The sequence below is a fragment of the Apus apus genome, chromosome 3, assembly GCF_020740795.1.
Source record: "Apus apus isolate bApuApu2 chromosome 3, bApuApu2.pri.cur, whole genome shotgun sequence".
Classification (NCBI taxonomy): Eukaryota; Metazoa; Chordata; class Aves; order Apodiformes; family Apodidae; genus Apus; species Apus apus.
In genome coordinates, this window is record NC_067284.1 from 87194321 (window position 1) to 87218066 (window position 23746).

The 23746-nt window shown below is 48.1% G+C and overlaps 1 protein-coding gene across 1 annotated transcript; it reads left to right on the forward strand.

Moving 5' to 3' along the window:
- Positions 1–5235: 5235 nt before the first annotated feature.
- RHOU (ras homolog family member U) lies at positions 5236–12626 on the forward strand. The gene is made up of 3 exons (XM_051615173.1): positions 5236–5818; positions 6597–6655; positions 9595–12626. The coding sequence occupies exons 1-3, from the start codon at positions 5491–5493 to the stop codon at positions 10048–10050; spliced, it is 843 nt and encodes a 280-aa protein (XP_051471133.1). The 5' UTR covers positions 5236–5490; the 3' UTR covers positions 10051–12626.
- Positions 12627–23746: the final 11120 nt, after the last annotated feature.

A 23746-nucleotide genomic window follows, 5' to 3' on the forward strand; every position in this document is an offset into this window, starting at 1 on the left:
GGTGGGACCACTGCTTGGTCCCTGATCAGACCCAGTGGGGAGAGCCCTGTGAAGAGTGGCTGGGCCAGAGCAGAGCTCTCACCTGTGGTGCACCCAGAGGGTGTGGGGCAGTCCCAGGGCAATGAGGGGCTTCAGAACGAGCAGGCAATTGGTGACGGTCACACAAAGTACAGGACATGCAGCGCTTTCCAGCAGCTGTGACCCCAAATCAGTTGAAAAGGATTTTGAAAGCGAGATAAAGGGTTCATCTCCCACTGTGGTTCCCCTGCAGAGGCACTGCAGATAGGAGGTTAGGGTTAATTTGTTTTCTGAATTGGAAGGCTTGAAGCAATTGTGCTTTGTTTTGGTGCAGGATTTTTTTAAGGTTTATCACAACAATCCTTTTTGCCTGTGAATTTCTGGTAGCATCTTCTAAATTAGAACTTAGCTGGAGGGGTGGGAAGACTTTATTGTGCCAATAATGTGTGCTGCTTACTGATCCCTTTCCCCAGGCAGTGAAAACTTCCCTGAGATCAATAACTTGGGTGAGGAAAATGTTCTATAAAACAAGCCCTGGCAATATATATATATGTATTTTATTTTATTATTTTTTTTCATTATAAATAAAATATGTAAAAAAGCAGAAATATCTTGTAATTCTCTAGCCCTTTTTCCTTCTAGTTCTCAAAGGACAGCCTCAAAAGCACTTCTCTCGAGTCCGAGCAGGTCAGAGCTATCCTTTATACAAGCTGCCTTTTCTTTTCCAGGCTGTTGCCCTCTCTTGTTCTCTCATACTTCCCCTTTTTTCTTTCCATCTCCCCTGCCACCAGTCAGCTCAGACATATCACCATGATCTTGCTCTTTGGAAAATGAAAGGGTGCATCACAGATTTATTTTTTTTTTTGTTCCAGACCTTGGGGTTGCTTTTCTTGACAAAGAACAGGATCTTGGTGACAGCCCTGCAGAGCAGGCTGTGCCCTTCCCTTCAACAAGCAGCAGTGCATCACGTCATGCTCAGAGCGTGCCGCCTCACTCCCTCGCCACTCTCCGTGTCAGGCTTTTCAAGTTCCTACAAGAAAAAATAAAAGAAAGCTTTCATTCCACAAGGCCAGCATCCAGTTCATACTTTTTATATCACAGGGAAAATGATAAGCCAGGATATAACAATGACTTACTTCACGTCTTGATAAAATAATTTCCTCCCTCTGTAATTTTTCTCAAAGAATAATATTTGACTAACACGAGCACGTAAGATAGAGCAAAGCTTTTCTGTGAACTCACTGATAATGCGCCAGATTCAGCCCTAAGACAGAAAACTGTCACCCTGTTGACCTATGCAGAGTTAAGCTTGTTTATCCCCCAGCTCAGAGCTCTGAAGACAATTGGGTTCAAACCTGCAAGATGTGTGCGTGCGATAGGGCTGAGTCTGAAAGCTTGGGAGGCAGCAGCTCTCTGCTACAGCATCCCTCCATCAGTGCCCCCTCAGCCCATTGCCAGCACAGCTGCCTGGGAGCTGCTCTGACTTGCTGCTGTGGTGCAAACAGCCCCCCACCCCCTCGCAAAACAACTGGTTAGCTCATCCTCTCACACAAAAGGCTACTGTATTTCGTAGGGTACATTACAGTATAGGGCAACCATGCAGCTCTGAAGCCACTCATGCCTTGCTGCCCGAGCACAGAAACAATGCAGACCCTTATAGCTATCTCACTGGAGCCTCTTTAGCTCAATGACTTAACTGTATTTGTCTACTGAAGGTGTTAAAAAATGTGCATGTGGCATTTTTCACTTGCAGTATGTGCATGAAGGGCTTTCTCACATCATCTTTCAACACCATTCAAACTGATTGTGACCCAGTGCGTATCACCCACCCTCTCATCTCCCACCTACAGGAGTTTTCCTTGTGGTTTCTCTTCATGAGTTCTCACAGCATTTATCCAGGCTCATCACAGCATTTATACAGGCCACGGATTTGTCATTTGTTACTGCAAGTAAGAGGTGACACTGCTCAGGCATCCTTGTGTCCTCAGTTGGGTCATATTCCATCCAGACCACAGTATGTCTGCTTACCTTTAGCTGGCCCATTGTCCAAAACAGAAATTCATCTGCTGTCATGACTTCACCATGCTGTGACACTGCCCAAGATGTCCAGAGCCGACCCGCATGTGGTATGTATCCTATTTACTGTCTGTGTATTTGCCGTATGCTGACTTCCAGCATCACATGCCATTCTGCAGTACTAGCAAGGTACACAATTGATGGGATATTGCTAAGAGTAAAACATAGTTTAAAATTAATGATAATTCTCCTTTTACTTCTTTCCTAGCATATATGTGCTATGAACTGAGTTTGGTCTATTGACTTCTCTCCAATTTCTTGTTCCCCAATGTGGATAGTTCCTCTCAACTTTTAGTGATGGAAAACTAGAGACTGCTGGGTTCTGGCAGGAGAAGGGGAAGGGTTAACAAGCATCTGGGCATTGCAATGGAGACTTGTCTTGACAGCTCTGTTCCTCAGGCACAACAAGCCTTTCTATCAAAGCTCATGTGTGAGAAAGACACAACTTTATCAGGCTCTGCTCAAAGCCTGAAGAGCAAAACTCTCACAAGGAGCTGGAGTCTAAAAAGCTGTACTTTTTCCCATTGTATGCACCTTTTGTGAGCTTTGTCCTGTGTAGAGATGTGGCTGTGTGTACACTCAGAACAAATATGAGACACTGGACTGAGAATGTGGCTCTGCCCCCTGCACAGAGCAGTAGGGAGCAAACCCATCAGATATAACAGCATCTAGCCCCCATGTTCCATGCAGTTCTTCAGGAACGACTGAAGATGTCATTCCTCATCTTGCATAGATCCTGTCTGCCTTTAAAGTTTCACTGAAGTGATTTGTTTTTACTTCAGAAGAAGGGACACAAGACTGCCATTCACTCATTTTCCTTTTGGCCTAGTTGAAGGAAAACATGGATCTATAACAATTTTTGGTGCTGGGATTGGTACATTATTTTGGTCAGGGATGATTTGCCACATGTACCACTCCTACACCAAGCCATGCTGTTCCCTGTTGAAACATCATTGGTGCACAAGGTGTTACCACACTACAGGCAGCTCCAAGCTCCCTCAACTATTGCAGCAGAGAAGCCACGCAAAGGCTCTCACCCTTTCAGTGAAACATCTGCTGGGCTGAAGCGACCCAATACTGAGTTTAAAAAAATGCCATGACTTTGCAGCCAGGTGGCTGTGGAGCACACATGCTTTAGGGCTCTATTGAGGGAGCAAGCCCAGGAACAAGCGTGGGGACAGGCTGCCATGATGGTAACCTTTCAGACAGCTGCAGCTGTTTGCAAAGAGAGCCTGCACCTACACACATAATGTTTTTCCCTTTCCTGAGAAGAATAAGCCATACCAGCATTATCCTGCCACAACTGTATCCATACCCCAGGGAGTTAGCTGCAACAGTATTGTTAAATCAATACAGCTTTTGTAGGTAGACAGGCTATAATTACACTAAATTAAAATAGAATGCTTGTGTTCTAACCTAGGCATCCTCATAAGGACTTGCACCAAAATAACCATAGGTACGAATTAAGCCATTTCTGTTATTTTAGGACATGCCTCAGTGCAGGCAGGCTCCCACTCCAGTCCTGGCTGTTGACCCTGGCAAAGCTCAGCTGCTCGGGTGATCTCCTCTTCTCAGGCTTCCTCACAGGAGAATCAATATATGAAAGCACTGACCAGGAAATGCTTCTTGGTTGTTGCCGGGTGTCCTGTGATGTCTCTCTGGCATCAACTCCTGTACGTGGCAGCACCATCTGTGTTCATTTAGGGGAAGGTAATTCTGCAGGACTGCAGAGTCCTACAGGACAGTCAGTGGCCCTGATGGGTCTTAAGCATGAGCCCCTGTGCTCTGCTGGCTGCTGTGCTCCCTACAGGGAGGAGGAGGGAGCTGCCACACTGGCGCAGGGCTCCAGGGAGTTGTTTCTTCTCTACCCCTCCAACTGCATGCACAGGGCATCCAGCCTGGGGTCTTCCCTGCTGCCTTCAGTCAGGGAGGACTTTGGCTCCAGCCCTACTTTGGAGTGCCCAGAGTGTTGCCCAAGTGCACAAGTGCCACGAGTCCATGGAGAGCCACAGTGGCTGTTCCCATGGAAGAGGCCAGGGCACACAAGAAAGCAAGATGAACTGTAGCAAGTGCTTGTTTCCATGAGACTTGAGCCTTGGCAGGGCCCTCTGTGGCCAGGCCACGCAGCTCCAGGGTTTACAGAAGTAGGAAGACAACAGCCCCATAGGCCTGATATTTCCAGCTCCTCCAGTGAGCGTGGGACAAGCAGTGAGGACTGATGGGCAGCTGCAACATGCACTGCAGTATGAAACCAACTGCATCACCTGGGTTCCCATTTCAGTGAGGGAAATGAGGAAAAAGCACTCCAGGTTGTACTAGAAACTCTAGTGATGATGAAAATGGTATCATGAAATCCTGATGTCTAAGTCATTTAAGCTACCTGTATTTTCCATCTGCAAAATGAGGATACAATGTCTACGTCCCCGATTCTCCTGGAGGCACTGCTCATGTCCGTACAGCGCTGTTAGGGTCCCCAGCAGAAACGTGCTCATAACGTTCCCAATTTAGGGCAGACACAGTTTCCAGCAGCCTTTCGTTTTCTGTGCTCAAGCGCTTAACTTACAGCCGACCACCTCCAACGGTGTTAAAAACGTAGTTTCCCTTTTTCCCCCGGCACACGGCCCAGTTTCTCCCTCCCCAGGTTGCAGACGGGAGCTCACCGAGCGCCCGCGGGCCCGCCGCGACCGCACCGGGAGCGCACGCCGAACGTAAGCGCGCTCCCGCCCCGGTAAACCTCGACCGCATTCTATCCGGGGGCGGCGAGGGGCTTCCCGGCTCCCGGGGCGCTCTGCGCAGGCAGCCGAACCCGCTGCCCGAGGTGCCGCGCCGATGCTGCGGGGCCGGCTGCGGAGGCTCCGCTCCCACGCGGCGGCGCGGGCAGCCCGCGGCGGGCGGGGCGGGGCGGGCACCGGCCCCGCCGCACCAGCCAGAGGCGGCGCCCGGCGGCGGCCGCGCTCGGCGGCGGGGCCGGGGGGCCGGTGCAGGGCGCGCCGCCGCCGCCCGGGCGCGCTCCCCCTGCCCGCGGCCGCCGGGCGGCGCTGGGCGCTGTGGCGCCGCCTGCCGGGCCGGGCCGGGCCGGGCCGTGCGGCGCCGGCTCCTCCCCGCGTCGCGCTATGTCACGCGGAGGCGCGGGGCTGGCGGTCGGGATTCGGTAGCGCGGGGCGAGGCGAGCGCCGCGCAGTCGGGATCGCCGCGCTGCCGCCGCCTGCTCCGGGAGCCACTGCCCGGGGAGCGCCAGCGGCGCCGGGGCTGGCTTCGCGGCGGTCGCGCCGCGCCTGCCGGCCCGCCGGGGCCCCGCACCGTTCGCCCGCCGCCGCCGCGCCCCGTCGCCCCCCGGCTGGTGTCCCCGGGCCGCGCGCCGCCCCCCGACCGGCGGGGCTCCGCGCCGCCGCGCGGATGCCGCCGCAGCAGGAGGGCGAGGCGGGCTACATCAGCAAGCCGGTGCCGGGCGGCTGCGAGGTGCCGCCGGTGCCCCCGCGCAGGGTGCGCAGCGGCCGGGCGGCGGCGGCGCTGGGGGCGGCGCTGGGCGGTCGCTGCCGGCCGGCGGGGACCGGGGCCGCGGCGGGGTCCGCAGCTGGGGCCGCAAGCGGAGCCGAGCCACGGCGCAGCATCAAGTGCGTGCTGGTGGGGGACGGCGCCGTGGGGAAGACCAGCCTGGTGGTGAGCTACACTACCAACGGGTACCCCACCGAGTACATCCCCACCGCCTTCGACAACTTCTCCGGTAAGGGCTGGGGGCGGTGGCGGGGGTCTGGCCGGCGGGAGGGGTGCTGCTGCTGCTGCTGCTGCCGCCGCCAGGAGCGGCGTGTCCCTCCTGTGCTCCCTCCCGGGGGGGGTTCCAGCTTCGGTTGTTTCGTTATTTATTTACGTGGGGGCAGGACGCTCCTGCGGCAGGAGCGGAGCTTGTTAGACTTCCACCCCAGCGAGCAGTGCCGGGTGTTCTCCCGTGTAACGGAGCCAGGCTGGTCGGTGTCGCGCCCGGCCGTGCCGCCGAAGCCGGTCTGTAATGGTGAACACACAATCGGGGCTCAAACTTCCATCTCTCGGCGAGATCGGAAGCGCCTGAAAGTACGGCTGAAATGCCTGTCTTTGCCGCAGCGTTTCCAGGGGGGAGGTTCTGTGTCCAGTTGCCTTTTCTGTCCCGCCCGGGTGTGCTGGAGCTGTGCACGGGGATAGGAAGCTGAGCGCTTTGTAGCAGAAGGACGCGGAGCGCTTGGCTCGGTCTCCCTGCTGCCAGCTGAGAGTGCGTGCAGTCCCCGCCTGCCTCATCGCTTGCGGTGAAATGAATCGGAAAGCCCTGAAGGGCTTGTGTGTGCCCAAGTGTTAGCGCCAGCTCTCTCCCAGCTCTGTTAAGTTGTTAAATCTAACCTAATTGAAGAGAGGACTGTGAGAGCTGAGGGATGGTAATTTTTTTTTTTCTTTACCTTTTTTTTTTTTCTTAATGGAAAACGTGTAAAGTTGGACTCACCACACTTTCCCCCCCTCCTCCTTTCTCTCCAAAGCTGTCGTGTCTGTCGATGGCAAGCCGGTGAGACTTCAGCTCTGCGACACAGCTGGTCAGGTCAGTGAAGCCACTTAAATAAGTAACAGCGGGAGGGGAGAAGTTGTTGCACAAAGTAGTTCTGCTAATGACTTCATGGATTTCAAAGGGTTCGCGGTGCCTTATCGTCTTATTAAATTGCTGTAATTTTCACTCGCTGCTTTGCCTGCTCTCTGTTGAAGGGTGGGGGGCTTACTGTGCCTCCGTAGAGGGGCTTGGGCACAGGCTGCTGCTCTGCTGGCTTAAGCTGCTGCTCTTCTTAACCTGACTGGAAAGGCTGAACATATCGGGAATTCAAGGGCCACCTGGTCTTCTCTTTGAGCCGTTGTTACTGTCCTTTTTTTTTCCCCTATTTATTTTCCTAAATAACTGCAAGTTTAAGAATTACGGTGTTTGGGATGTGCGTGTGCAAAGCATGCACAGCTGTAAATGTGCAGAGATAGAGACTGTTTTTGAGGGGGCAGAAGCTTATGGCGTTGTCCGTGGAGGCTTCACGTTTGCCATTCCTACCCATTTAAAAGTACTGCCACCCCAAAGCTGAGGTTTGTTGTAGTCTAAGACCCAGGGGGTTGAGGGTGGATGGTGCCTCTTAGCTCTTAGTTTGCCTGATCTATAAAAAGAATCCATTTTGTACTGCCTTATATTTTCTGCAAGTCCCTGGCTTGTACCACCCTGAGCAATGTGCAGTCCTTCTTGCCAGAGTTTGAGTCTGGGTAGCCAGAAGTATTTTGCTACCTAGCTGGTGTTTGAAGGCGGTGGGAGTTAGTTTCCTGTGCAGCTTTGTGGATCTGTGTCTAAGCCTTCACCAAAGCCATGCTGAAAAATCTCAGTGGCCTTAACATACAAACCTATTTAGATGAGCTGTAACTGGGTGCCCTACTTAGTAAAGGGGTTTGAAGGACTTTGCAGTCCTAGACAGCAGTGTGGGACTCCCATGTGCCCTACAAACCGAAGTTAAAATCATAACCAAAGTGGCCTTCTGTGGTTAATGATAGGAAGTAGAACCTCAGAACTGTGCTATGATTTGGTGCCCTGCTGAAGGGATGGGGTGGTATGCAACAGTCTTGGCTGTGTGTAGTCATGTGCAAGGTGTGGCAGGTGAAATTGCCATCAGGTGACAGCCAGCCTGTGGACAGGCACCTGTGAAAGGCAGCCACAAGCTGCAGGACGGACAGGCCCAGTCAGAAGTTGTCCTGCTTAAAAGATAACTTAGCTGGATACTTTAGTAAAACATTGCTGCCATGAGATGGCTGCTGAAATCCACAGCAAAAAAAGCTCTCCAGGCAGAGGCAAATAGTATTTCAGCATCTCCAGCAGGAAGCAGTGTGTAGTCCCTGCAGGTCATGTACCTACCGCTGAAAGAGCAGGAATGTATTTGGAATATAAAGAGCCCTGTTTCATGTGGATAGAAACCCTTAAGATCTGGGTTTGGTTTTCCAGCGTATTGAATTGAGCCCCTTTGAGGTTTATCACGTAGCAAGAAGAGGCAATGACTTGATGATGTGCCTTTCTGCAAATGGCCCTGGCCCTGTTGTTCAGCGCAGCAGCTCTCAGTAAATGTGGGGTTTCTGTCGAGCCAAGCGGTGAGAGCCTGGTTTACTCTGAGGCTTAATCTGAGAATTGAGAAAGCTAATGAAGCTTGCTTGCTTGACTCATGTTTTATAAATCTCTGTTTCTCTCAGAGATACCACTGGAAGAAATTCATCCAAGCAAAACGAGACTTCTGAGGCTTTCAAGGGGGCTTTAAACTGCGTATCCTGGGCCTCAAGAGGCTTTAAAGCAAAATTTCACATCTCAAAAATTATTATGGGACTTGCAATCCAGCAGTAAACTGCTGGTACCAGAGACATGTTTTCAGCTCTGTGTGTTCTTTGCACTTTCAGTTCAGAGCTTTTGAGAACACGGTTGTTTTAATTAAAATGTCACTGCTGCTGAGGCAAATCCTACCTGTTCAGGCTGCTAGTGTTACCCTGCTTTTATCCTGCTGTCAGCATAAAAGCAGCCTGTCTGGAGTTAACCCTTGCTTGCTGCAGTCTCAGCACGCCTTTGTTACCATGTGTTTGGCTTTCTTGTGGCTAGTTCCTAAAGCTGAAGGAGGGCCTTGCTTTGCTGGAGTTTGCACTAAAATTAAAACAGAAAACCCCACAAAATAAAAAAACCAAGAAAGGTAGCTGGGAGGCCTGTTTGCAGTTTGTTTGATGTGGCACTGGTGGGAGGGAAAGGTAAAGCTCTTACTCTATGCCATTGGCATGTTAAGCCTGCACATTGTGAGTCGTTATTGCTGCCATCAGATTTAAATCCCTGGGCACAATGGCAGGGAAGTTATTCCCATATCCTGTAGGATGTTGCAAAGTAGTGACCAGTTTAAAAGCCTATTCCAGGAAAGGTACACTTGCTGCTGCATGTCTGCTCCACTCTTGCCTGTATCTGGAGGCAGGGTGTTGGCAGAGCAGCTTTGAGGTATGTGGGTGTCAGAGGAGCTCACTGGCTCGCCCCTGTGAGAAGTGAACCTATAGAAAGTGCCTTCTCTCTCCCGTACTTTGCTTTTTGGCTTTGTCGCTCATGTGCCACAACCTGCTTCCCATGTCGTTGCTCCGTCGCTGTAATACGGCAGAGGGCCTGTGTAAAAAAAGCAAAGGAAATATTTATGCACTCAAGCTGCGGCATTTGCCAGAAAATCTCATCTGGGTGGTGAAACCACCACTACCTTCGTCCTGCGTGCCTGACAGTGGCAGGGTACTTGCTGGCCAGCAGCTGTGAGACCTCAGGCTGAGTACAGGCAATTTCTTCTCGTAACACACCTTGTTGGGTGTTCTGGGTGCTCATGTTGAGATGTTTCTCAAAATGGCAGCAGCAGGTGATCCCCAGCTTCCCTGAAGGTCTGGGGCAGGCTAGCGCCAGGGCTCTACTAGGGCGTGTGCTCTTTCCCTTGGGTGCTAATGCAGTTTTCTTCCGTGCAGGATGAATTTGACAAGCTCAGGCCCCTCTGCTACACCAACACGGACATCTTCTTGCTGTGCTTCAGCGTGGTGAGCCCCTCATCCTTCCAGAATGTGAGTGAGAAGTGGGTTCCTGAAATACGATGTCACTGCCCCAAGGCGCCCATTATCCTGGTTGGGACTCAGTCGGACCTCCGGGAGGATGTCAAGGTTCTCATCGAGCTGGACAAGTGCAAAGAAAAGCCAGTCTCGGAGGAGGCTGCGAAGCTCTGTGCTGAGGAAATAAAGGCCACATCTTACATCGAGTGCTCCGCTTTGACTCAGAAAAACCTCAAGGAGGTCTTTGATGCAGCCATCGTGGCTGGTATTCAGTACTCAGATACCCAGCAGCAGCCAAAGAAATCCAAGTGTAGGACTCCAGACAAGATGAAAAACCTCTCCAAATCCTGGTGGAAAAAATACTGCTGTTTTGTATAGGGGTTGCCAAGGACCTGAGTGCTGCTCTGAGGAAATCAAATAGAGGCTATATTAGCTGGTTTCCTATTCTGTGTCGTCCTGAGTGTATAGTGTAGATCTATATGTATATGTTGCTACTGGATATCTCGGTTGCCCTTTTGAGGGTGGCAGAAGTATTCTTAGTTGAATAATGGCTATAAATCAGGTCTGGCATCCAGTTTTGTGACTAAAACCTCTTGTTCAGGAAGAAGAGCACCACGTGTCTCTGAGAGTAGAAGGATTTGTCCCAAGGATTCAGCTTCATTTGTTACAAGGTGTATGCGATGGGGAGAAGCACACCAGAGGCCTTTGCTGCCAGGGCTTCTCAGGAGGAATGCACAAGTGACTGTGGAAAGTAGAGCTCTATACATGGACTGTCAAAGGGAAAAATAACACTGTGCCTCCTAAATGACATTTGTAGCTTTAAAACCCCAGTCCTGATCTCTTCTCTGTGTCTTCCCAAGCCAACACTCTTGGGGATCGCTTTAAAAAGGGTATGTGAGAGGTGTAATCTATACGCAAATGCCACGGTTGGAAAGGTCATGAATATACCTTCAGCATGGGGTGAGGGAACCTAATCCCTTACGGAGCTGACATCTCATTTGTCACCTCCTGACTTTGTGAAAGTCCTTTCTGTCCTCCTTCTCCTGCCCTTCCCAGGAAGCCGAGTGGAAGCCCGAGGAGCATGACCAAGCTTTAACTCGCTACCTCGAGCAGTGGCAGTTTCCTCTGTATTTTTGCAGATGTAACAACAGTTCATCTGTTTAAGCTGAAAGGAATGTAAATGCTGTTGTGTTGGGTTTGTTGGGTTTTTTTGTTGTTGTTTTTTTTTTTTTTAAAGAGATGTAACAAATATCCATGCAGCAGCATGTAAACCGCATCTGGTTTTAAGTCTACAGCCAAGAATTTCAGGATGTCCCTTCTTACCTTTTAAGGCTACTAAACAAATAAGAAATCAGGCAGATCAAGATTTATAACAAACTGGACTTTAGAAACCGAGGCTGCTGTGTCCTCTTCATGATAACTGTTTTCAACCAAGTTAATGTTTCCCTTCTAAAGGCAACAGTCACTTGTGGTTGAATCTTGTTCAAGCTCATAGTTGTGAAATTGGCTGAGGCCACCCCGAAAATTTAATTGATAATTATTTTTTCCTAGAGCAGTCCAACAGATTAACTGATATGTGCCTAAAATGTATCTGAGTGATCAACATGGTGCAGAGCTGAGTGTGACCTGTCTTCACTAACAGTTCATACTAAACTAAGCCTAATTCCAGCCCCAGTAAGTTTGAGAGACCTGGGGGTAACATAACTCTCCACAAGAATCAGCATTTTAACTTATTACGCAGAGGACATTTAGTTTGTGCTGTCTGTCTGTTGGCCCTTCTCAGGGCCCTGACTCTTTTTTTTCTTTTCTCCTAGACATTTCAAAATCAGATTTTTTTTCTTTTTTTTTAAATTTCTTCCTTTGGCCATAGCCTTGAAGTGACCTTTTTCATAGTCTTAAACTAAACTGCAGTGACAGAAAGCCAGAACTGTTTTTTCATCTGAAGTAAGTCAAGGCTTGATACAAAGAAGAACTGTGGGAGCCATTTGAGTTTATAAAGCTGACCACAGTTTACCTCCTGGCCCATTAAAGAAAATGACACTGCTTAAATGGATTCTGGGCTGTATTGGCGTAGGCTCCATAGGCAGAATTTTTTCATCCTCTCAGCGAACGGAGTGCAAAATGGGTAATATTCCATTGCTGAAAACTTGAAAATGGGATGGAAATCTTTACCTAGGGTCTGATTAAATAAAAGTATGTTGGCTTCTGCACTGGAACAGCCTGGAAAAACAGTTTCCATAGCACAGAAGCTGGATGCATTTAACTTGGTTGCATCTGGTTGGTAGTGGTTTAATGTTTACTGGTCATGAAGTTAACGTCTGAGCCTATGTATTTCTTACTCAAATGCTCTGACAGGATTTCAGATATGCAGTCATATTGTCATCTTGGAAAAAAACATAAAGTCGGATTTCTCTTGGGTGCTTTGCTTCTCTGTAAAATGGTCTCAGTTGATCAAAAATGTGGGTTTGGGGAGGAGACGGGCTTGAATCTGAGCAGCTTCCATTTGCAAAAATAACATTTCTCTGCAAGGTCATACTGCTTTGTATCATGCTGTACTGGAAGCAGTAGGTTATATTTTATAAGCAGCCTGTTTCATAGTCTGGAGTAGCATTACTTTAAATGTAGCCAGCTGTGACTGTTTCTGAAAATGTGATGTATATACAACTTGTTATAGCCCTTTACTAGGTGTATGTAAACTGAGGTCTAATAACTTTACAAATACTGCGCTACATGGGGCTACACAGGGTCTAGGTTTTAGGAGTGTTACTTTTAAAATCACCAGTATTTTACAAGCGCAAGTGAGGGGGAAATGTCTCTATGTAGTCTATAATCTGATGTGCCTTATAAAAAAAACAACCTCTCTTCTGTTTTCTAAGTGTAGGCTATATTCTGAAAGAAATATCTCATATGAGAATGATATAAATGAGGTATTTGGAAATAAATTCTGACCTGTGTGCTCGTATGCCTCTGCTGCCCGCTCGGGGAGGCTGGAGGGCAGTGTTCCCCTGGCCACTGATACCTGCCAGGGAGAAGACAGCATCTCTGCTTGTCCCGTGCTGTGCTCCAGTACCCATGAGGTGGGCTGGGTGGGAAGGGTGGGATGATGGGCTTTCTGTCTTGCAGCAGCATAGTATCCTCTTGCTGTGGTCCCCAAGGCATGTTTCACCTGCCACACATTGCACCACGTGTGTCCTAGCCATAGAGGTCAGTTTTGGAAGAGCAGAGCCTGTTCCCTCTTGGCACTGAGGCAGAAAACAAGTTCCAAGTGGAAATGTGACTTTTATGTTTTGCGTTTTCATTTTCAAGTTGCTGACGGAGTGAGAGCTGCATGCATGGAGTCCTGTCTTTTGTCCTGGCAGGCACTTGGTCTTTCATGCTTCAGCAGGGGTAATAACACCATGAAACAGCTGCACCACTTTCCTCTGCCTCACTACACCTCATAGGCTTTCGGCAGAGGAACGCTGAACAAGATTTATCTGGCAGCAGTCCTCGAACAATAGCCCCATCCAGTCTTCCTCTCTTTCCATGGCCACCTCTCCCACTGCATCCCCCTCTCTATAGGCAATTTTCTCATTTATTTTTCATTCAAAATGGAATGTTGCCCAAAGCCTGGTGCTCAGCATTTTTCTGCTCCTTGTATCCCATTCTTCCATGTTTTTAGCTCTGTCATGGCCTTCCCACATTTTAATTGTATTCTCAGCAGGCTTCAGATTTCTCTGTTCCTCAGGGCTGAGCAAAACCACACTTTTTCCTAGCCCTTCATTTTCTTAATCTGCCACAACCCACCGGAGTTGAATGTGGGAAGATGATGGGCGGCATATCACAGAGCAAAGGCTGGAGATCGGGCAGCGATAGTGAGGGGGTAAAGTCTCTCTGGCTGCTCGTGGTTGCGGGGGCGATAAGGTGGCACCGGGCGCCTGCGTGCGGAGCGGCTGTTGACATCTCAGGGTGAGGGCGCCTGTATCTGCTGTGCTACAGGCAGAGCCCTGGCCATCTTCAAAGGGCTTTGAAGTACCCTCTGACAATCTCCTCTGGGAGATAAGAGGTTGCAGGGAGAGGAAAGAGTTCCTGGAAACAGTTTTAGCAGCACGTATGTTTATCTAGGCTGGGTAACCCAGAAGGAGGCCGAAACCTGGGTCGCTGACACCCAAGAAGGTATGCAGAGATTCAAGCAGAAAATGCAAAGTAATGTGAAACCTCTGTTTTTTAAAGTTTAAGTCGATCATTTTTCTAGCATCTGACTCAGGCCTGCAGCTGTACAAGGCAGACATTGGTGGGTACATCCCTACCTGGTCCTCCCAGTATCTGCATAGTGTTACTTGTGAATTTGCCCTCTCCCTTGCCGATGCTGACCACAAAGCTGCCCAGGGCAGTCTGCCACAGAGTTTGTACACCCGCTGGGTAAAGAAGTTCAGGTTTTCTCTTTGCTTTAAACTGAGCTCCCCTGGGTTCCATCTTGTGCCCCCTAGCTCCAGCCTACTGGGAGGCAGTGAAGAGCAGTTTACAGGTAAATAGCTGGCCAGGTGTCCAGGTAAATGCCTTCTCTGTTTTGTAAACCACCGTCACATTTGCTTTTTTCCTCCCTAGCTGAAGAATCCCAGCCTTTTTAAGTGTGTCCTTGTAGGACAGTCGCTCTATCCCCTTGATCATTTCAGTTGTCATCCCTTTGTGTTCCCCCTAACCTCACCACCCCACTCCTGAAGGGTTGAGAGCAGAGCTGCAGGCAAAACCGGTGCCCTGTATTTTGTTCTTCAGCACTCTTCCTAGTAATGCCCAGTATGCTGTTGGTGGTATTTCATCAGACTTCAGTGTTGAACCTAGTAAAATACTTCCTGGAAACTCAACCATATAATATCCCTGGGACCCATTTATCCCCAGGCTTGCCTTCACCCCTTAAAACTGCAACAGCTTTCCCTTCAGAGAAGGCAGACTGGCACGTTCCCAACAGATCATGTCCATGTGGTCCATTGTGTTACTCTTTATTGTAGCATCTACCTTCTACGTGAACATACAGGAAATAGATTGTGAGAGACGTACAGCACTGTGAAGAAGGAACTGCCCAGGCATTCCTCTGACTTAAATTTTTCTATGGATCTGTGATCTTACCAAGGAGGAAAGTCAAGAAACTACTTTATGCATCATCCTCTCCATCTGGAGGACACGGGAGGTTGGAACTAGGTGATCTTTAAGGTCTCTTCCAACCCCAATAATTCTATGATTCTATGATAGTGAACGTTTGCACTGGAGTACTACAAGGCTTCAGTACACTAGGTCAAGATATTCAGGTGTGACACAAGTTTTTAACCACATTGGTGGGTAGCTCACCAGGTTTGCTGGTCACTGACCCAGTGGAAAGCAAGTCCCTTTACCATTATTTCAGGTCTGATTGCACATATCTCCAGTGCATTTTCCTCTTAGGGAGGCACAAATGTTTGAAGTGCCTGAGGTGGGAGGCTGAGTGGCAACACAAAATCATATTCTTCTGCCCAGGTGCTTTCAGAAAGGGGTCTTCATGTCCTTCTTTAAAGTAGAACTTAAAACTGATTTTGACTCTCTGGATGACTATTTTGTGCAGAATATGTAATTTGCCCAGTTAGAGTGGAAACTCAATCAATTTTATCAAAATGACATTGAAAGTGTTCCCATAATAAATCTGGTTGTGAAAGGCACTTACGCAAATGTAATATTTGTAGTGGGGTCACAGAGAGCAGATCTAATCTAGTAATTTAAAAATATCCCTAATTTTCTGGGAGATTGTAATCCTAGGATTTCAGCAGTGTACATCTGCCGTTGCTCGACTTCATGCAATGAAGACACTTGATATACTGTTTCTCGAGGCTAGGAAAATATGGAGTATGATGTCATTACAACTGCTACCTGTAGTGGGAAAATACACAAGAAGTGAGCAGATTGGACCCTAACTTCATTGTCACATTGGGAGCTTTACTGTCAGCATGCGAGGTGCAGCCTGTTGAGATGATCAGATGTTTTACCCTTCTAAATCCAGAGAAGCAGTTGTCATGCTGAATGCTTTTGGGAGCAGCTACATAAAAATAATGATGAGAAATGCACTGCAGGCTCCTGGCATGCCTGATGACAGAAAGATGCCTCCATAAGCACCATTATTGTTTGGGATCCAGTCCCGATTTTTTGAGTTCTTCATCTGAAGGGTCAGTTAAAGCAGTCACTAGACCCCTTTAAAGTGCCACAGGTCAGTCCTAACTGGGACCCGGTTGTTCTGACTGGAGGCTGCGTTTGCTGGTAAAGCTTTCTGTGTGAGCCAGGGCTGGCTTACCAGGAAGCAGCCCCAGATCCTCATCCGTCTGCAACTGTTCAAAGTGAATGGACATGTCACAGCAGCTGTCTTAAAAGTCCTTTCTGTCACTGTACTGTATGGCTGAGAATTTTAATACTTAAAAGATCTGAGATTTTGACCTATTCTCAGGATGCAGAAGACTGTGGAGGAGAGAGGGGCACAGGGAGAGAAATGCAAGTGGCAGTGGGCAGGGTCAGGGCAGCATCTGAGCAGTGTCCTGTGGCTGCTGGGGCTCTTCGCAGTTCTGACAGTTGTAATTTCTGTAATAAACAGGATAAAAATGGATTTGGGGCTGGGGAGTGCCAGATTCTAGGGTCCCAGTTTAACACAAGACCCCACTTGCTTTGTAGTCCAGTCTATTGGCTTCAGAGGGGTGTTTCCACCGTTGCTGTACAGGTTCCCATTCGTTTTCCCTTGACACTTTGTATTTCTCACCCAGGCACTTCTGTTTCTGATTAATTAGCAATCAAGGTGGCAAAAAGATAGGACAATCTGGTGTTTACAAATAGCTTTGTCTCAGTGGGTGGACCAGAATGGAGGTTTTCAGAACACATGGCCCATAAAATCCTGGTGATGGAAGGGCTTGGGGTTGCTTTTTTTTGACCTCTTCTCCTTTTCTCATCATGGTTTGTGGTATTACTCAAGAGCAGTGTCACTGTTTGATAATTTCCCCAGATGCTGCAATCAGGGTGGGACTTCTGCTTCAAAGACTGTTCCATTGGCTCAGCCAGGTCCCCACAGCCAGCACATGTTCCCTTTCAGAAGTGAACACTTGAGTGGGAAAGTGTGTAATAAATGAAACAGCAGGTTTGATGGTACTCATTTGGAAAAGGAGATAATCTCCTTTGTTTGCACTATCACAGGTTAATGGGTGAAGCATCTGCAACATTAGCTCAATAAAGCTGGCACTGGATTTGTCTCCACTGCCTGGAAAATCCCCTTTAATCTTGTGAAATGCTATCACTGTAATAAGAAGTATATCATGGCTTGCATCACTTTGTTTTATTCCCTCTCTTTCCTCTCAATTGGATGTGATGCCAATTTGCAAATATTTAGCTAGATTAAAGTGTTAGGCTTGTGTGAGGGGATGAAGCACCATATAATGGGAAGATAAAGAGGCAGATCTTTTTTTGTATAAATGTGCTTCCAGACACCTTTTACTCAACACTTAGTTGTTTGGTTTTATTTCTCCTCCAGAAAGCTTTGCATCTAGGCAATTCAAGGTTTTCCTCTCCACCTTTTATAGATGCTGATAAAAATTCAATGTTGTTTGGTCATTTTGGGCTGCTTGTTGCCATACGATTTAAATACAAAACTAATTTATCTGGATTCTTTTTGGCTATACTTGAAAGTGGGATTGCTTTGGCGGGGCAGCTTAGGAAGGCCTTATCTTTGTGTCCCTTCCTAAGCAGGCAGATGGGGCTGCTTGTGTGAAGAGTGGGAGAGTTTAGCTGCAACGAAGAGTGAGTGAGTTGTGATTTTACCCTTCCAGTCTGGTTCTTTGGCCTGTAGACTCAGGTACCAAACCTGCTCCCAGTTATGCTGTGTAACTCTAAAGTAACCTGATTTACAACAGCCAACTCTGGATACAACTGTGTAATTGATGGCAGTCTGGTCCTTATTATTCCTTCTGCACCTAGCCAGCTTAAAGGGTCAGGGAAAATACCTGAGGAACAGAACTACCTTTGATCTTAGGTTTAATATTTCTGCTGCATTTTACATACACGAAGAGCTATCGTGGCCTTTCACAAAGCATTGTTCAGCAAGAAGAGGCATAAGAAGTGATACCTGTGATGGTGAGGAAGCTTCTGGGATATGTGAAGTGTAAAGTAGAAATGGGTGAAGGACAAAGATGGATTTGTCCCTCTGTTATTCCCACTAATAAGATTATATGCAGGTAGAGGAAAGAAAATAGACCATGGCTTCCTTAATAGATCTTTTTATGTGAAATTGTTGGTTTGCAGTGTCACATTGCAAACACCGGCACTGTCACTGTAATACATACTGTGTTGGTTGCACCCAAGAATTCACTTCTGTCAACATGTATACTACATCTACACTACATAGTCATTATTCTTAAATATAGTGGTTTAAAAAAAAAAACAAACCACAGTTCACTGTTGGCACATGATGGCTTTCATGATGTTGGTGCAAATATTTAATGTCTCCATTGTCCTAGAATGTAACAGGAAGCACCAAGAGGGCTTCAGAGAGGTGAAACGTATATCTGTAACATCTGTTCTGGATACTCACCAGGGCCCAGTTAATAGAAACAAGCTGTATTTTATGCTATCTGAGCTTAACTTGCTTTACTTCTTTGCTTTGCAACTCACCTGTAGCAAAACAGCACAGTGGAGACTTGAGAGGTGCTTTTCAACACCACTCCTTATGAGAAGCAATGCAGCAGTGCTTCCTTAGTGTGTCAACAGCTTGGGATTCCTTTGGAGACCCATCCTCTCCAAAACTGGTGATTGCAGAGTCAAGATTCGTCCACAGGGACCTTATCTTTTTATCTGGCGTGAGACATAGCAGAAGGTTTCCAGGCCAGCCAGACTGATGCATGCTATGCGATTTGAAGTATCTAAGAGGAATGAGGACCTCTGTTAGAGCTGTTGGAGTTTATTAAGTCAGGTGCAGACTGGGCAAATGAATATCTAATGGTCCAGGGGCCCAGCTATTGGCCAGCATTGTTGAAACGAACACAAGGTGGGAAGGAAGACTGCCTGTAAGCACACAAAATCTGCTATAGGGAAAGAAAGCTTTAGGTACTGGAAGGGATGGGCTTGGGCTTTAGAAAAGTTTTATTTTTAATTCCTGCCCCTGACTAAAGAAAAATACTTTCCATTCTGTGCTGAGATATCTGTGAGAGACCTGTCTGCAAAATGGTAGTGTCTAGAATATAATATTCCATGAGTAAACATTCTCAACAAATTCCTTGTATTGAGATACCGATCAGAAAAAGGAATGAAAAGGTCTGCATTGAGATTTTTATCCAGCAACATATAAAACAGTGTTACCCCATAAAAATTCAGTATATCTGCTGTCTGTGTGCAAATTTTGTCTGCTTTTTGCATATTACTTCAATGACTTGTTGATGTTTGAGCTGACGCTGTGGAAAATCGGCTGTTTTCACTTCACACAGGGAATTAATTATACTTTTGCCATTCTGACTTGCAGAACTCATGCCAGATAATTTTCACATAAGATTAGGGGACTGAGCAAACCTATGAAAAGCCAAACAGCACTAGCCCTGAGCCCCCCACTAGATTGAGGGGCAGACAATAAGAAGCCATTTAATGTCCCCAGGAAGGTTTAGACACTTCGGCTTGCATCCAAGCATAAACATTTGACTGCAGCCTGTGCCAATTTTTTAGCCTCAAGTCCATTAATTATTCCATGTATCATGGGACGACAGGCCATCCCTGTGGACTGACCTGTGGGTCTCAGCTTGCAGAGCACTGGGTCAGCTTGCAGAGCAGCTCTGCTGGGTGTGTGAGATGCCTGCAGCCTTGCTCACTCATGTGCCCTGCAAACAGACTGCCATCCTGCTCAGTTCAGGAGGGCTCATAGATGTTTAGCTGTCAGTGGGATGTGACCAGCCAAAAATTTTCTGGATTCCTAGGTTATGGATACACAGGGGATGCAGAGAGCTCCTAGGCTCCTTGCTCAGGGTGCTGCCCCAGCTGTTACCTGCAGCACCATGTGATCCAGGACCGTGAGACATGCTGCAGCACACACCCTGCCCACAGCAGCCCAGGAGAAGACTGCATTGCCTCACCTGGAAATACCTGAAATACCTGTAGGCCACACGTGCTCCCTCACTACAGGCTTACTGAGCACTGCCAGTGACCTTTCTTGCCTGCACTGCAGCTTTTCCTTTCTGCCCCCTCATTTTTTGTCTTGCCTAACCTTGGCAGAGCAGGGGCCCGTCTGTGTCTTCCCCTCCCAGGGAATGCATGTCCTCTCCTAGACCATACAAAGGTTTGGGTTTGCATTGAAACTGCCTCGTGAGGCCATTCCTACAGTTTTTGAGTGGATTTTCCTTTCCCAGAATCTGCTCTCCAGTACAGGTGTAGTGCAGCTATTTCCTCTTGTAGTAAGTCCTTGAGCCTTAGAAAAAAGTTGAGCTCTTTAAAGAGAAAGGATTTTAAAACCCCCACTGAAGTGAAACATCTGAAATAACTCCCATTTTGGTTCTACTGTCTCAGCAGGGACCAATACTGCTTCCAATGGACCATAACATGAGATTTGGTCTATACCTGCATGCCTATAAAATGTAACCCAGGCCTTTCCCCTCACCAAGTAAGAAAAAACCCCCTCTTTCCGGTAGGTGAAATGCTCTCCATCCTTGGGCAGCAGGCCTGTTCTCAGAGATGCCTGATAGTGAGCTTAAATCAAAGCTTCATCTGGGGTATAACCTTGAAGTGCCATCCCGCAGAATGGCCAATCATGTGAGCAATGTGTGCTTTTCCCTTTTCAGCCACAGGTAGCACTACAGCCAACTCCCACGCCAAGTCAGCCCCTGAGACCATGCATATGGTACGTGATAACACGGCTTTGTTTTCCATAGGGAAAGGTGTTTGGCAGGGAGGCAGGAGCCAGGGGAAGGCCTTACGTTGGCACAGGGTTGCAGAGGGAGCCCTGCCCTTTCCTGGGGTGTCCAGGCAGGTAGGAGCTTGCAACAGCCCTGCCCTAGGGACAGAGCCTCCCTGCAGTGCACTCATCACAGGGTGGCTCTGAGCAGAGGGTGAGATGCAGACAGCGAGGGCTCTGGGACACCCGGGCTCCCTGGCCCCATCCAACTCTGGGGTGTGCAGCTGAGGGGAGACAGTACTCCCAAGCACACCCCACTGCTTGCTGGGGAAGGGACACTGTGCACCTAGGGACAGCTTTTGTTATGAAATGTCCGAACTTCACCTTCATACCTTGGTAAGAAAGCAATTGCTTTACAACACCTGTGCAGCTCCCAGTAAATGCAGTTTGCAGGAGCTGTGTCCTGCCGTGGCAGTGGCTGAGGCAATGTGCATGCCTTGTACCCAGTACTTGGGGTTCCCTGCGGGAGAACGGATGGCTGCTGCTTTGTCACAGTGTCTTCAGCCTTCCAGGTAGCAGTAGAAGACTCCTCCAGGGTGGCCAGGTCTTTGCAAGAAGGTAGTGCAGCACTTGGACTCTTGTGCTGAGGTTGCATTGCAGGTTTCCAACCTGGGATCAAGTCTGTAGAAGCATCTCCTCTGAGTTTCTAAAACAGAGAGAAAAACCTTTCTTTGAAAAAGGCAGGTTTCATTCCTTAAGTTTTTTATTTCTCATATCCTACAGACACTTTTTTTTAACATAAGGAGAATGTGGAGATTACGGCAGCTCTAAAGAAAATGTCATTTACTATTTAAAGACCTTTCATTTACCTTCCAAAGACCTACCTTACAGTTGAGCCTGGAGGGCTGAGCAGGATTCCTCTTCCAGAATTTCCAAAAAACACCCTTCCACATTTCTCACAAGGATTTCAAACACCTCCCAAAGAAGGAGCAACGTTTGCAACAAACATGTTACATAAGAAGGTAGATTTAGGTTAGACATTAGGAAGAAATTCTTTACTGGTAGCATGGTGAGACACCGGTACAGGTTGTCCAGAGAAGTTGTGGCTGCCTCCTCCCTGGAAGTGTTCACAGCCAGGTTGGATGGGGCTTGGAGCAACGTGGCCTAGTGGGAGGTGTCCCTGCCCATGCAGGGGGGTTGGAACTAAATGATCTTTAAGGTCCCTTCCAACCCAAACCATTCTATGATTCTATGATGCTGTGCTCTGAGACTCTACCTACCACAAAGCAAACTTGCCCTATAACTCTGAAATTTCCATTTTCCTTTGTTTAATCTCAGTGTCTGGCAGCTTGGGGCACACCACCTCCTGGCTAGCAATGCCACTTGGCTAGAGCATGAGTGTGGTTCTACTGCACTTTTCTTTTCGTAGCTGCTTAGTCTGTGTGATTGTTCAGTCCCTGCATCACCTGAATAGTGTTCGCTGCCATCACAGAGCCAGGCACTCAAACAATAAGCAGATGTCCCCAGGCATTTTGGCCTTTGTTTTACCAAGCAAGGACACAACAGGAAAAGCTAAAGCCTCCTTGGACACCCACAAACTAATGCACACAAGTGAGTGACCTGTGTAAGAGAGTCTCTGCCGGCCCTCACAGTCAGAAGTGGCCGGCAGTGATTTAAAGCTGCCGTCGGCAGAAAACAAGGGGATGATGGCTCCGTTGCTCAGCACACAGCAGGGAACAAGAGAGCAGATATCAGACTCAAGCAGGCCTTGCTTTGTGTCAGCAATAACCACAGGGTCACAGGAGGATTCTGTTATTAAAGAAAATAAATTTGGGTAAGTTGGGCAGTTATTCTCCAGTGGGCTGTTTGAGACTGATTGATTGGACCACAACTGGTACCAGAAACACGAGGGGTCTCTGACCAACTGCTGCTTTTACAGCTATATTTCTCCTTTTCTCTTCTCTCCATTTTGTTTTCTTTAACGGATGAGGAGGCTAAAATGCAGGTGAACTCTGTGAACTGCAAACAATGGGAGCTCAAATCTTCCTGAATCGAGACATTCAGGGGCAGTGCAGTATGTACTTTGTGCTGGGGGGGGGGCTTTAGTTCCTCTGGGGGAAAGTATCTCACTTCTTTGGAGACTTAGAGCTTGCATAGCATTAAAGAGAATAAAATAATTTAATTTGAGAGAAAGAAGGAAAAGAAGGAAGGGAAGTGAGGGAGGAAGCAAGGAAGAAAGGAAGGAAGAAAAGAAGGAAAGAAGGAAAAAGAAAGTAAACAAGAGTCCAAAGAGTTGCAGGGTATTCTGGGGGCTGAGATACTGCAGCGACCTGTCCCCTGGGCCCTGGCTGCCTTGGGACTGATGGCCTTTGGTGCCCAGGAGGTGTTTGTGAGCTCTGGCTTGGTGAGTGTAAGCAGGGAAGGGAAATCACAACCCACCCCATCTCCCCAACCCCAGACTTTGCTCAGCAACTGCAGGATGGCACAGCTTGGAAGGAGATAACAGTTGAGGAGCTGAGAGGGGGCACATGAGGGCTGGAGAGAGAAATAGTATTTGCATGCACAAGAAAGAAGAAGCAGGGAAATAGGGAATGGGTGTCTTCTGGAGCTGGTGTGCAGGAAGGGATGTGATGAAGAGAATAAAAGTGGGGAAGACTTCTAGAAGAAGTAAGCATAAGTTTACTGGGCCATTCGGTGTGAATAAAAGGGCAAAAAACATGCCAGTGGCAACCTGGGTAAGTGGGAAGAAGTGTGTTTCTGGACATATGCCACAGGTTTAAGATAACTTAAAAAAATACTCAGTAGTATACATAAATGAGGAGGTGGACTGTGCTGGTCATGCAATAAGCAGCTTGGAGAGCCTGGGGAGACTGAGATGCAGCAGCATAGTTCTGCATCGGGAAAAAAAGGAGTAAAATGAAAAAGGAACTTAGGAATGTGTGTACTATCTGACTGAGAGAGCGAGAGGGATGCAAAACAACTGAGAACAAACAAATACATGTGGGAGGGAAGAAGGTACAGGCACTTCTATCTCACAGGACCCCTCTTTCTGCCCTACATAGGCCTGGTCCGTGGCACAATGATGAGCTTTCAACAGGATGGAACCTGCATTAATAGCAGGAACTGTTTGGACTCCAGTTTCCAGGCACAAACCACAGCAATCCAGCATGAAGGACAGCTCTTGACACCTGTTGAGGACTAAGAACAGCGTCTCTATGTACAAAA